This window comes from Indicator indicator, chromosome 2 (genome assembly GCF_027791375.1).
Source record: "Indicator indicator isolate 239-I01 chromosome 2, UM_Iind_1.1, whole genome shotgun sequence".
NCBI lineage: Eukaryota > Metazoa > Chordata > Aves > Piciformes > Indicatoridae > Indicator > Indicator indicator.
Genome location: NC_072011.1, coordinates 22,562,963 through 22,578,535, shown reverse-complemented (window position 1 = coordinate 22,578,535; position 15,573 = coordinate 22,562,963). Strand labels below are relative to the sequence as shown.

The window sequence follows — 15,573 nt, the reverse complement described above, 5'->3', positions numbered from 1 at the left end:
TATTGATGCAGCATTTAACATATAGAAGAAGCACTCACACCTTGACTATTTAAATAGTTCCATGAGATACTGTTAATCTAGTCACTAAAGCCAAGTGAAATTTCAGAGGATTTATTTTAAGAGGGAAACATGGCCACTTCTCCTTATAAAAAAAATTATTATTAATCATCATAAAGTGGGAAATCTCATCCATTATCTATCTTTGTTTTCTGTGGAAAATAAGCTATTCTCATGTCTCAGATGTGTACCTGTATATATCCCATACCTCTCACTGCAACTTCCTCCTGGCCTCTGATGTGAAACTGAAACTACTTCCAATAGATTTGTCAGGGTAAAGGAAAACTCAGTGATCATTCAGTTCCTTCAAGTTTCCTGTAAGTGGGTTGCAAGAAGAGCAGCTATTGAGAAATACCTTCTCTAAGCACCCCCATTGTGAAAAAACCTCTTGTATTACTAGACACCAGAAAATCCACAACACCCTTCATAAATGCCCTGACCATTGGAAAAGCTCATATTGACATCCCACTTCCTAGAACACCAATTTCTGGTAATTTTAAAGCAGATACATGTAGGCAACCAACTTCTGTTAATCTTGGAGGTTCATAGAATTGCTTGTATCTACTAGCCAGGGAAGAAAACGGGGAATTCTTTTTAATCATAGAAAGAGCAAGACCATAGTGAGAGATCAAGTGCACTTGCACAAATATGGTTCAGTGCTGCCAGCTGCCCAAAATAGCTCAAAAAGGGGCATGTCAAAATGACAGGCACTGCTGAAAGGAGTTGAGGAAAGAATCAGTGCTGGAAAAAATCTCAGGGGCATGTTGCAATCTATTAACTTTTAATGAAATCAGTAGATGACCTGCTGGTTTGTGTTTCCTCTCAGCAAGGAGACTGCACTGCTGCTGTTCTAAAATCACAGTAGCATCAGCCAAATGGTAGCATAGCCATTGACTGATTTCTTTAAAACAACAAAATGGCAATCTGCTCCTGCACAGCTTCTTCATTCTGCCTTTCTGAGGAAAAAACAACCCTTCTTTTTTTTAACTCCTGCAATCCACAGCATTGCAGCACAAAGTTGTGAAGAGAAGATGATGTCATCCTAACCTTTAAAAAAGGGAGACTGAGATAAACACTGGGTCTTGAACTTTGTGAGAGTCACCATTAGTACCATTTGATTTGGAATTCTCTTTTCCTGCCAAGATTTCTTCCATCAAATGTGTTTTTATATCTGCTTTAGTGTGTTGTATTCATACTCTGCCAGTCACCATAGCATCTAGATACGGACATTAATATCTCACATTTCAGATTGTTCCTCCCTTTGACTTAAATCTTCGAAGCTAAACTTGTATATAAGTTTAGTCCCATTTTCCATCACAGATGGAGGCTCTAAAATCCCCTAAGAAACATGAAGCACATAGTAACCCATTTCTCATTTCTGTGCTGTTCAAGATGCTCATTCTCTCCCTTTGAAATCAGCCTCTGTGGCTCAGTAATCCTTTTGTGACATTTTAATTTTATTTTTAAATGTACTGGGGTTTGTTTGTTTGTGGTTTATTTTTTGGTTGGTTGGTTGGTTTGGTTTTGGGTTTTTTATTTTAGATTGCTTCCCCCAAATATTCATTCAGTGATGTGGAGTCAGCAAGCACAGAAGATTTCTTTCCACAAATAAAAACCTGACCTGAGTGTCACAAATCCCAGTATTTTAAGGCCTTGTGCCAAGAAAAAGAGATATCTTTTATACTATCAGAATCTAATATAAGAAGAATGAATGTTAAGCTGGTAAACTCAGTTTACATAATTAATGCTAAATAAGCAGTAAAACAAGACAGGAAGTTTTATAGAGTTACTATGAAGTAAAATCAGAAAGGTTTGGGGCATCAGTGATCTGGGACGTGTTAATGACCTGAGAAAGCATCCTAGATTGTCTTTTTGGCCTTCTAGTATGATTACAATCTTAAAAGTAAAAAAATTAAAACATTGGTTAGCCTTTTGTTATAGGAAATGATTCATGGTTAAAGTGCAGGAATAATAGTAGATGAAATTTTATGAAATTGTTTTTTACTAAACACTTTTAACTGTGAAGCTTTTGCCACTAGTTCTCTGATTTTTTGAGGTTGGTGTTAGTTGTTTTGTTGGGGGGGGTTGTTTTCTTTTTTGGTTTCTTTTTTTGGTTTTATTGTCAGGGGCTTTTGGAGGGGTGCTGTCTGTGTTGTGTTTTTCTTTATAAAAAAAAACTATAAATACACCACTTCCTGGGTATCCTTCCCCAGCCTCGACAAGGTTCCCTAGCCCACTTTCTCCTAGCTGAGAAATGACCCACCTTCACAGGTGCTGACAAGCAACAACTGTTTCATGGTGTAAGAAGTGAAGGTAGCTTTTTGCAATGTTTGTAGCATGTGTGGCTCTTGGGGCTTGTGGTGCACAGAGTTAAACTGATTTAATGAAACAGATTTCTAAAGACATTACACAAAGTAAGCTTGAAGCAATTGTTAAGCTTAACTATCATGCTTAATCAGGGCCAAGGCTCTGAAAATATCATTTAAGATGGACTAGCATGTGTATGGCTTGATGTTGTTAAGCTTAAAGTCGACATTGAAACTTAGCCCTTCTAGTAACCACAGACCAGCTTCCTGATTTAGAAGAGTTTTTCTTGTATTAATCAACGACCAATAACTTCTGATCCTTAGTCTTTTATTAAAACAATGAAGGAGCCAAATTTCACTCAGGTCAGTTACAGCCAATGGCCAGAACTTCTTTTTTCTAATAAAAAGCTTTTTCTCTATATTTTACTATAAAAACATTAGCTGGAAGAATGAGTTTCCTCACCTGATTCTTGAACAGGCCACTTTGAGCAAAACAAATGTCCTTTCCTTTATAAAATAAGGCCTCTGGTTGCACATACTATCCTTTCTATTTGCTTTTACAGGTACTCGTAACACCATTACCTGTAGTTAAGTCAACCTGGTATTCCTAGAGACAAAGACTACAAAATAATAAGATGTTCTTTCAGTTCATATGACATTGGCAGACGCTAAAAGTTTGAGCAGAAATTTTCCGTGCTAGCCCTTTGCCTCAGGCTGTTTTTTTTTCAATGTTGATAAAAACCTATTTCTGTTTCTCAGAATGAGGTTACAGTAATACTGTTCAACTCTGATGCATACCTCTGCTCACTTCTCCTACATTTGAAGGAAGGATTTCACATTTTGTCAGAAGTATTTATCAGTTGGTGATTTTGTGGAAGATGCATACAAATTGAGCAAAACTGTGGGGCTCAGATGTTTTTAGTTCACAGAGACTGGTTTCTGCAGATAGAAAAAAAAATTCTTTCTTGAAGAAGCTACCTTTCTAATACTCTATTTCTTTTCCATACACTGCAGGCTGTGAACCCATCCCTGTAAAGTACCTCCAGTGGAGCAATATAGAGTCTATCGTGGCTGTGGTCTTTTCCTGCCTGGGGATCCTGGTCACCATGTTTGTCACCCTTATCTTTGTGCTCTACAGGGACACTCCTGTTGTCAAATCCTCCAGCCGAGAGCTCTGCTACATTATCCTTGCTGGCATATTTCTTGGTTACGTCTGCCCTTTCACCCTTATAGCTAAACCCACCACTACATCCTGCTACCTCCAGCGTCTTTTGGTGGGTCTGTCCTCTGCCATGTGTTATTCTGCCCTTGTGACCAAAACCAACCGCATTGCACGCATCCTGGCAGGCAGCAAAAAGAAGATCTGCACCCGCAAGCCACGTTTCATGAGTGCATGGGCCCAGGTGGTAATTGCCTCCATTTTGATCAGTGTGCAGCTGACACTGGTGATCACGCTAATCATCCTGGAACCCCCAATGCCCATCCTTTCCTACCCCAGCATTAAGGAAGTTTACCTTATCTGCAACACCAGCAACCTAGGAGTTGTTGCTCCTGTGGGCTACAACGGACTCCTCATCATGAGCTGCACATACTATGCCTTCAAGACTCGCAATGTGCCTGCCAATTTCAACGAGGCCAAGTATATTGCATTCACCATGTACACCACTTGTATCATCTGGCTGGCCTTTGTGCCTATCTATTTCGGCAGCAACTACAAGATCATCACCACTTGCTTTGCAGTGAGCCTGAGTGTGACAGTGGCCCTGGGGTGCATGTTCACTCCTAAGATGTACATCATCATAGCCAAGCCTGAGAGGAACGTCCGCAGTGCCTTCACCACCTCAGACGTGGTGCGTATGCATGTCGGGGACGGCAAGGCACCTTGCAAGTCCAACACTTTCCTCAACATATTTCGGAGAAAGAAGCCAGGGGCCGGAAATCCAAAGTAAGTGATTGACTACAGGTACACATCTATCTATATATGTCCCTCTCTTTGCCATCCTCTCTTGGTTGACTCTAGTCTTCCGAATAGTAAGGTATGTGACAGTTTTTCATCTCACGTGTAGAAGAAAATGTGGAAATGATCCTTTAGATCTAAGCCTCAGATGGATATTTACACATTACGTATTTTGTCACCTGCTCTAAAGGCAACCCCGTACACAACTTCTTCTATCTCTGGGGCAGGTCAGGCAGTGGTAGAGTAACCAAGCTCCATTTGCAGCTTTTCCCATCTCTCCATGCATGTGATGGGGATTTCACACCCCTACACAGAGTTTCTCTGCACTATGTTCAAACTGAGAAGCTATTGTAGCCTTTGGGGATAGGGAACCAGAAATTTATGTCTGAGTGGTTGTAAATCACATGTACTTGTCTAAGGCCATTGGATGTGTCTGTGAAAGATGGGGATTGAACATCAGCTTTCAAGGTAATGTTTTGTGACAGTCTTCATGATTGTGATTCCAAGTTCCCTTCATACTATCCCTGTGATCTATTTAATATTCAGATTTATGAGTGTATATATTAATTATTTATCATTAGCGTAACCTTAATCATTAGTGTAAACTTGTCCATGTTCTCAAAGCCAGTGTTGGTGTGAAAGCGGCAGAAATCAGTTGATGTAGAAAATGAATTTATATCCACATCTACTGAACCTGTTATTTTCCTTGCTAATAACTGGAAGCAACACATCCACAGCAGAGAGGGAGAGAGAACTGGTACTTCAAACAGCATTTCCCTGTGAGCAGCTGTCTGAGCATTTGCATTCTCTGTTATCTTACTGCTTTTTAATCTTTAAAGAAACACCATAGGGCTAGACATGAGCTTAGATTATTTTTGTTACAATTTTTTAAAAATTACCAAAATAATTAAAAACTAATGAAGTCTACATTTTTGAGCCTTCTGATAGAATTAAAAGTCAGTTAATTTCCTTTGGAATCTATAGATCTTGCTGAGTCATTTGAGTTGGTATCAATTCAGTTTTCATAAGAATGGTTTTTCTCAGTCCTGCAGAAGGCAGGGATAAAGATGGAGGTCATACCGTAGAAACCACATCCCGTGATCAATTATGCCTTCATGCTACTTCAACGCTTTTTTATTTTGTTGCCAGACAGGAGATCAGAAGGGAAGGGAATGGAGACATAAATAACCCAAATAAGTAGCTCAGTGTGCTATGGAGGCCATGATGAGACTGCCAGCTTCTGAGCTAGACAGAGAGGGAACTGGGAAGGGCAGCAGCCCTGGGAGCTTCACATACAGTATGGTAGCCAAAAACGTCTGTAGCTCAAAACCCTGAATTTCATGCAAATACAAAACAGAGCCTGATTTACCTTCCTCTGGCTCTATGGAAGTTGGGTGAGGTCTTACATGTCCGTGAGAAATTAGGGTGGTGTCTCTACAACATAGAGCATAGTCTCTGTCTAACAATGTTTAAGGTGATACTTGACAAAGGAAAGGAATATTGAGTCTTTTAGATTATAAGGAACTTAGTAACTTATTCTTTGCTGTGCTTTCTCTTCTTTTACTTTCACAAAAAAAACCCCAAACAACCTCTACTTTAAAAAGATCCAAATGCAATGTACTTATAATACAGTTTATAAGAAAATATTTCATTCTGTAAAGAACAGAGGTTATCTGAGCATTTTAGCAATTTGTTTGTTGCTTAATTTTCTTAAGATTTTCTTGGCCTCTCTGTTGAGCCTGTTTGAGTAGTATGAAGAAAAAATTGCTAGAGTTTTAAGGTGCTCTTCTAAATTAAAAGCTCAATACCAAGTTAATGTTCTCTTTTGTCTCAAGTCACACCTCCAGATCTTTTACATAGCAAAATCTCAACCTCTAACTTAAACCTCTTGTGCAGTTACTGCTATGATATTCACCTAAACCAGCACAGATGTGGAGGCATGTAGCCTTAGTGATGGAGCACAGCATACCTTTTCTGTACATGGGCATGATGAACTGAAAGTAGTGCAGTATACAAATGTGCAGCTTTGAAACAAAGTCACAAGACAGCACAAATAGTGTTTGCAGGGCTTTGCAGGATATTTTAGCTTCTAGCAAAGTCCACTGCAAAGCTTCTGAGGGCATTGCACTGACACAGATAAAGAAGTGTCAGTCACTGAGGAAACCAAGAAGGAAAGCACAGAATGTGATGGAGCCTTTGAAGCACCTACATCACTCAAATGTGTTATCATGTCTTTCCTGAAACAAGAATTGAAACTATTAGAACATGCATACTGCCCATAGGAACGGCTTCTGGGATGATCTGCAACTTTTTTCTTTTTTTTTTTTCCCATCAAATCCTAGTATTTATTTGCAAGTTTTTCAGTAATTCAGATCTCTGAGCATGTTGCTCTGCTTCTTGATTCTGTGATTGTCCCTTTCAATGTCTGTAAGGGGCCAGCAGTGCTTTCTTTTTTTCCCGTTGAGGGATGAAGTCATTTGGAAGGTCCGAAGGAGCTTTATCCCGACAGCCATTAGTTAAGGCGCTCAGGTTAAGAGTATCTCTTTCACTTCCCAGGTGAACAGCCTATAGATAGACTGTATACTTGTCCCAGAGCAAATCTGCTCATTTCTTATTGTTCTTGACCATCAATATCTCCTGGAACAGAGAAAGAGATCCTGATGCAAACCATAGGGAAATGCTTTGTATTATTCTTTGAGAATGCTTAAATTTGTTTCTGAGAGTTCCCTCACAAGTGTGTTCAGTGCCTAGCTTCTGTCAGTCTCTCCCTCTTGTCAAATGAATATTTAAATATGTATAAAAAATGGAACTGTTCTATCGGGAGAGATGGAAGGAGAGCGATATCTGATGCTGAAGCTTTGTAGGGACATCTATTGTTAGAGTTTGCTGCTTGATGACATTATGAAATCCTGGCTGTTACAACATGATAACATAGCAGATTTTTTGGGAAAGCCTTTTTAATGTTTTTGGTTGGTTGGTTGGTTGTTTTTTTCCCCTCATCTGTGGGATGCAGCTTTTGGATATAAATTTTGCTGTGACCATTATCTTTGTTCTTGACCAGAAATGTTACTTTGGTCTATGAGGGTCAATAAGCTTGATTTGTAGTACTCTTATGTGATTTCTTCATTGAGGAAGCAATGCTCCTTTCTGTCCTGTGTATGGAAAAAATAACCAGTGACACTGAAGAGGCTGATCTTTAGAAAAGTTCATGAAACACCTCCTTTAGCCATTGTTTCAAATGGACCCTACTCAATGTGCAGGGGGCTGAAGCCAAACCTCCACCTTGCAGAAGTGCCTGCTTTTCTGTTGTCCACATACCCCCTTCAAATAGAGTTTGAGCCACACAGCAAGGCTTCCCTTTCTCCCATGCTTCTTGTGGGCTCAGTGGCATGACAAAGATCAGTGCTGCAGAGGGGACTGTAGGGGATGAGTTCATTGTGCATCTTTGAGAAATTAGCTCTAAGTTTGATAGTGATGCTTAGCTGCTGCCTTGGTCTTCACGTATACATTATTTTAAATGTATGGTTGAGACCCCAGGCTTAGGCATCATTTTAGTGCTTTCTGAATGAGATTAAGTAGGATGTAGTTGTCAGTATAAGTCATATAGCAAATTCTGAATTGAGAGGAAGACCAACAAGCAGGAGTCACTGAGTGCCCAAGACTGCACATTAATGTTTAAGTCACCTGCTCCCCGCCTTATAATTTTACTGTGTTTGCATTCAAACAGTTTTCCTCCAGCTATCTGCACTCAGAAAGGAAGAGATGCTTTTAAGTATTTCCCAACATGTACTTTTTATTTATCTTTTTAACACATTTGGCAGTCCATGACTCTAGGCTGGTCTCAGAGGCATCCACTCTAAGCAGTGTCCATACAGCCATGTGAGTCAACGATCTCTCAATAAAAACTGTTCTGCAACCTAGTGTCATAGAATCCTGCCTCCCACAGATAACTAGTGAAGGGAATCTTAGCATAAGTCAGTCCAGAAGGCAGGACATTTTGTTTCACTCTTTTTTCAAGGTGTGGGAGGAGGCAAGTGTACAGTGCAGAATAGCAGGAGCTGAAGCTTCCAGGAACAGAGTAGATGTTCAGCATGTTCAGTTGTAGCCATAAAAATGCAGACCTTTTGCACCCTCTCACTTGATCCAACCTGAGTGCCTCATCATAGGAAGAGATGCTTGGGAGTACTCCCTTTTCCCACTCTCACACAGCTACCTGTGCAGCCAATATGCTATTTTCATGTGGGGGGGTATTGAGGCAAGGAAGGAGAGGAGAGGCATGTGAACAGAAGACATGAATATCCTTTTAATAATATAAGGGAAACAATGGTTCCTCTCCTGACCTCTGCAGGCTGAAATGTGTGCAACAAACAAAACCAGTCTCAACCTGGCACAGCCACACAGGGAATATTTAACTGTCTCTGTCTGAAATGCATCAAAAGATCTGAAACATGAAGATTTAGTGGAAAGTTTAAGAAGCATTAATAAAAAATGGTCACCAGTGTATCTTCTCCTATAAAAGAGAATATATTTTTAAACTCCTGCACTTCAGAACAGGAAACCAATCTAAAAATCTATGATATCTTTAAGTATTTTCTTTTGTCCTAAATTGTGTCATCTGGCCTGCAACAGAGCTTTACTTTTACCATTACAGACCTTGGAAAATACCAAATTCCTAGGCACTTTCAAGAAGGCCCTTAAAACTGGTGGGCCTGCACAGCCATCCTGCTGAGGCTTACCTCAGGGAGGGAAAAGATATTATAGAAGAGATTTTTGAAACAGTGGAAAAGTAGCAAGCTCCTGTAAGTGGGACATAATACAAAGATTTAAAAAAAAACAATCAAAAACAAGAGAGTAGGGAAAATGATATAGGACAGGTTAGGTTGCTTGTGTAAATAATTCCTTTATCACCATCATCTGATCACTCCATTGGCCCAGAGCAAGGAGAACATGGGTTGCAAGACATAGTGCTGGTCCATGGCTGTGTGACTTCCAGCTCCTCGTGATGGCATGGAGCTCCACAACCACAGGGCAATTGTTTCACCTCTGCATCCCACCCAGGGCATATCATGGAGGAGTCTGCTTTCCAGATAAAGATGTGACAGCTCTGGCATGGCTGCCTGGTGCCACCACAAGCTGTCACAGGGAAGGTGGGGGCACCCTGGTCTAGCCCAATTCATCTCCGCATCACAGCCTTCCCTGGCTTTTGCCTAGGTTCTGTATGCAGTGTAGTCCTTCAACTTTCTCTGAAAGTTTTTTTGCAAAAGCATCTTGTATACTCACAGGGAGAGCTGAAGGTGTTAATGTCAAACATCTCTCAGCAGCTGTTACAGCTGCTGGCTTTGCTGGGCTATTTCCTGGGCTTAAGCCATTAATGAATTTGTGAACGTATAGCACCATGCCAGGTAACAGCTCTTACCCAGTTCTGTTGTGTATGTGATGTGAATTTCAAATAACAAAATTCAACTGAGACAAGCTGCTCAGTCCTTGTCAGTATATTGATTTAAGTAAATATTAATAACTGTAGAAGACAGTTACATAGCTTCAAAAGGACTCTTACAACTGACATTAAAGAATTGGAAGGAAACACAAAATAAGAGAATCTGAAACATAATAATCAAATTGAAATCTCTTCTAATTCTGTTGCAGGGCTGTTCATTAAATGATATGTAATTATATTTAATATTGTCCTCTCTAGCCTTGAATTTGAATTTACTTTATCATATACGATGTAGCTCTATCCCATGGATCAAAAAACTAAGAATAGGTGATAAATAACTCTAAGATGTCACTTCCACAATTGCATTCTTTCTAGCTGTTTAAATGAATGCTAAAAAAATCATATTTATTTAAATAACAGACATGGAAAATGTGTATACAAAATTATATAACAAACTGCATGTCTTTCTACATACGGGCAAGATAGCCAGTCTGGAGGTACAGAATTCACTTTTTTTTTTCTTCTAAGGAGAAATAGGGGGCAAGGCTGTATAATGCACTGTAGGTTTGCCTTGCAAATTATCCCATCTTAAGGGAGTCCCAGCACATGCATAACCAATCACATGTCACTCCTAAGGCAAGCTGAGGAGATGGAGCAGGAACAGTTACACAATATGTTTGGGACGATTGTATTCAAGTGCAAGACAAGAGGTCCCACAGTTCAGGCTTATTCCTCTGGGTTTCCTTCTGTGACCAAGCAGAGGCTGCCCAGTACTACATTTAAGACAAACAAATTAGAAAAGCAAGGAGGGTCTGCAGCAGCCTCCCAGTAAAAGCAGTGGGGTAAACCTCACTCACACAAAACCCAGGCTGTATTGAATTAGTTTATATAGGGCACAGTACCTGAACCCTGGGCTCCCATCCAGACTGCTTTGCCACCAGTCAGAGGCACATTTTACTTGGATGGTCGCTTTAGGTGAAAGGGCTGTTGTGTAAGGTTTTATGTAATTTCCTCCCTTTCTCAGAAGTTCCCAGTCCAGGGCAGTTTTGACATTTTCTTTTCATGGGTATTCACAACTCTTCCAGGGGACATTTTCTTTTCATGGGTATTCACAACTCTTCCAGGGGACTTGATGGGACATAAATGCAAGGAATGCCCTCAGAGTGTAGCCTGGTTATTATCAAAATACTCCTTGAGAACTTTGCTTTACGGATTCTTCTTTTGTTTTGCTACTTTCAAGATGCTGAATCACAAGGCGTTTTACTTACAGACACTGTTGTAGCACCAGGCAGCTTTGTATAATTAATCTCAGTACTTGAACATGATGCTGTCTGGATCCACAATCACATCAGAGGGGAGATTTACAGTTATGTACTATAATGTCTTGCTCCTGACTGAAGGGAAGTAAAGGCAGTACTACAGAAATCCTGAGGAAGGCTAGTATCTTTCTTGGCACAAAACACAAGACTGAGTACACCACTTATAATTTAATTTCTTGCTTGACTGGGTCACATATTACATTTCCTTGTATTTTTGTATTTGTATATATTATTTATTGCATTTTCATTCTGAAATGCAGTTATAATAATCCAGTTAGGGTGCTACAGAAATACATCATCTCAACAGTAAGCGATGCAAACAAGTGCATTCACATGTAGGTATAAGCAAGTGATCTTGCTTAGCACCATAGTACTAAACACAATTTCTCTCTGTGAGAAGAATAAGGAGGAAATTCCTTTTAAAATTGCAGGTAAATAAATAGTTATTGAAGGCTGTATCCAGATAAGCACCTAACCCCCTGGATATTTCCCTATGTTACATATAGAAGTCAGACTCCATCTTTCATAAGTGCATACTTAGATAAAAATCAAACACCAACCCATGGTTAGGGGAGGGGTCTGAGATATCATTTTTTTTAATTAAGAATAGACATTTATTTCTTTAATTTAGCATTTTAAAATTGAAATGGAATAAAGAACTAAAATACAAGTCTCCTAGAGGCTACTTTCAGATTTTTTAGGTCACGAATGCTTTTTACCTCCTTCCTATACTCAAAGGTGTGATGCTTCAGCCCTGTGCCTCAGTTATTCATCTCCTCTCAGCAGAAGCAAACAAAGCTGTGATATTTCACAAGGACATGATAATTCATGTGTAAATACTTGCTAGAATAAACACACAGTCTGCTGGTATCTCTGAGAAACCTTGTGATTTCATACACTTTTGAGCTAATTCAGAGGTGAACAAAAATTTGGGTATTGAAGGATATAATGTGGATCTCTGATATTCCCTCTTTAAGACTCTTAAACAACATAAGCACCATACACACCTATATACAGGGTTTGGCTGTTTTTCCTCAAAGTAAGATGTAGTCTGAAAAATAGACTTGATTGATCCCAGCACTTCAGCACAAAGTTGCTAATATGAGATGCAGACCTAGAGCTTATTTATTTAATCCATTTTCATGCTTGCAGACAGACAATCACAGAAAATCCCAAGAAGAGGACAGCCCTTTTGGATGTCATCTCTTTCACATCAATAAAAGGCATCTCACATTCCAGCTTGTCCATCAAGTTTATCCCTGCCTGCAATGATGGTTGCTCTTTGCTAAGGGGGGTCCACGAAACAGAACACTGCAGGACAAACTGCAGATGTTGCAAACACACACTGACAGAGCATCTGTTTTTTTTAAGACTCTATAATTCACAGATGAATCACATTCTCAGGGAGAGATGATGGTCCATCTCTCTTAAGGGACCATGGGTGTGTATGATTTTCCATCCTATTAGAAATTAAGCTGTCTGAAGAGTGTTTTATACTGATTCTACAGTGTTTGTCTCAGTCCAGTATTGCTATATATTTCATTAGAGAAATTAAGTCCTTGATGGCTGACACTAGGACATACATTTTGTTTGCTGTAGGAGGAGGCCCACATGTTGCTCTGTCACTTGATAAGTAGTGTGTTTCAAAACAAATAGGTCAGGATGACACCTGCTGTCGCTAAGGTGTCATCTAAGACCTGACTGTCCTGACTTGCACTATCACTGTCATTTGAGAATGCTCTCCGCACCTCTTCCTTCTCCTAAGGAAGGATTGAAAAAAAATTCATACCGGCAGTAGTTCAGGTTAGCTCCTCCCCACTATCTGTGCTTCCAGAGCTAAAAGTATTTTTGACAATGGGAGTTTTACTAAACATTGAAAGCAAAAGTCAAGCACTTTCAGCTTACATATGCCTCAATAGCATGAACCACTGCTGATTGTTGTAGCCTTTGTGAGACACAACCTGCACGCCTTTGTGTCTTACCATTATCAGCAGTTGAGTTTTAACTATTACAGGGATGTGACAGCACACTAGCCAGGCACTTGAAAAAGCCCATTTTTCTTAAAATATCCTAAAATTCAGACACATTAATTTACAAACACTTGTACTATCTCCTGTAATAGTTAACAACGTCCTAATTTTCCATTCTTCACGTTACTTTTGTAGAACACAGAAGATGCAGAAACTGCTGCTGGATACAAGGCATGGCAAGGCAGAGTCTTATTTCTGGTGCACTAAGCAGTCAAAAATCTAGATGTAGTCTCTGCTAAATGCTTGTCTCACAGGTGGTTTTCACGGAGCAACTTTCTTCTCTTTATTTTTGTCTATGGTGATTTAAGAATTTTTAAAATTAAGGGTGAAGAACTCAAAATCTCCACCTTTGGTTCCTCCCTGACTTTTAATTTTTTTAGGTAGTATGTTTTTTTTCACTTGTGTTTTGATATTGTTCTCCATCTGATCCAAACACAATGAGAACCATTCACACACAGAGCAGACCTGTGATTATGTTCTCCTCTGTCCTCTCAGTTCTTAGCTCTGTGCCCAAACAACTTCAAAAAGCAGCACTGTCAGATCTTTAGGGTTTCCAGATGTAGGCCTGAAAGTCTGCAGGATAGGCTATGAAAGGTAAATATCCACACAGAAGACATCCACTATCAAAGAATTGCTAGTAATCATGCCAAAGGACTCTAAGAAACCATTTTAAGTGTAGGATGAAAAGGAAAGCATATTGTTTCAGTAGAACATCTTCCTCCACATTAAAGCTGTTAAAGACTATTTAATTTTGAAATAACATGTCAGCCAATTCTTCGGAGTATATATATGTGCTTTGGCATTCAGCCTCCCACACCTGACAAGCATGGGTTAAAAGGCATTATCACTAAAAACAACAGCCAGTTGTGCAGGATAGGAGTAATCACACAATTTGTCACTTTAAATCCCACTCGAAAACTAAAATCTCCAGGTTTCTTATGACTGCATTATAAATAAATTACCAGTTCTAGCTTACTGCTTCAGTTATCTCTTCTTAAGCTGCTTCCTTTTCTCTGCTCTGTGGTTTTTCTTTTGTGACATGCAGAATGTGGTTTTCATCTACCCTACAAAATTAACCTTACAAAGAGGGGTGAGGAGGGGAAGAAAGGAAAAAAAGTGAATTATTTTCTTCTGGATTGTCCTTAAGCCAGATCTCAAGGTCAGAGAAACATTAATGCCGGCAACAGAGAAGGTGTCCCTGATGGCCCCGATATGGGAAACAGCAAATCATTAGATTAGCTCAGCTGTGTTGCAGCATCACAGTTGAAGGTGTCAAAGCTTATCTTAAACTCTAGTAAAACAAGTGCCTCCTGACCTGATTCTAGCAGCTCCTCACTAGTAGATGGTTTGATGATTGCCGTTTCAGTTCCAGGTACTCCCAGAATATTCACAGGGTCATATGCAAACCACTTTCCGGATAGCGTATCCTTCTCTTTACCCAGCACTATTAATCTTTCCTGTTCCTTGGTATGTTAAAGCCAGGAATGTCTGCTGTTGTTGCTTTCTTACATAAAGCTCTTGTTAGTCTTCTCCTCTACTTCCATGGAAAATGTTGTTGGGATTTTCTTTAATGTTGTCTTCTGAACATTTCTTTCTATGGCACAAGATACATCGTTTCAGATGGTTCAGTTCAGCCTGTTTGGCTGGCTTGCAAGCCTTACATTCTCAGATCTAGGACTGTCTGGAAATTGGGACTTACTCCACATTGCCAAGATTTGCATCCCGAAGGCTCCCAAACCAGCCAATTAACCAGACAGCCAGTATCAAAATACCCAAAAGACAAACAACCAAACAAAAAAAAGCAAATCTCAGAGTTTGTGTAAGCTGCCACAGAGGGATTGTCTACCTTAAGCAGACTGACAAGGACTGGCAAAGGGCTATACTTGAAAGCAGAGCCACAGCAGCACAGATGACAGCAAAAACATTCAGGTAGCTGATTAAGCAGGTGGGTGAGAGCCATGGACAAACCTGCGCTGCCACTCTCATGCCCGAGGTGGCAGGTTAATGTTATGAACATGCAGAGGCAACCATTTAGCAGCTCCGCAAAGGTCCCTGGGAGCTCACATGTGTGCAGCATGGGCTCCTAGGGGGTTACAATGGGAGTGTGGCAGAAGCGTGCATGAGCAGGCAGTTGGAGCTCATGTATCCAGGAAGTACAGGCTCCAGTGTGGCCTCAGGCATCTCTGCGTTCCCCAGTCAGTGAGCAGTCCTTTCTCCTTTGTTTTTTCACATCCTTTGAAATTTAAGGCTATACAGATTTCTTAATCCTCAGGGTTATATAAGTTATCTCGAAAATCTTGCCTGCCACCATCCTGGACAGCTAAGAGATTTGCCTGCTTTTGAGCTATCATAGCCTGTAAATGCACAAATGCTTTAAACTGTCCTAAGCCAGAAATGACACCCAAACCCTTCCTTTCACTTATGCAGGCACAGGAACAGGGACAGCCATGCTGTGAACTGGAGCAAG

The 15,573-nt window shown here is 40.1% G+C and overlaps 1 protein-coding gene across 3 annotated transcripts in view; it reads left to right on the top strand.

The window, feature by feature from the left end:
• GRM1 (glutamate metabotropic receptor 1) overlaps nt 1-15,573 on the top strand; it is a 179,585-nt gene that overhangs the window by 150,236 nt on the left and 13,776 nt on the right. For all 3 annotated transcript variants that reach the window (XM_054399272.1, XM_054399274.1, XM_054399273.1), the window contains exon 7: nt 3,378-4,308. In XM_054399272.1, coding sequence (XP_054255247.1) covers nt 3,378-4,308 — 931 coding nt within the window. The remainder of the gene's footprint in view (nt 1-3,377; nt 4,309-15,573) is intronic.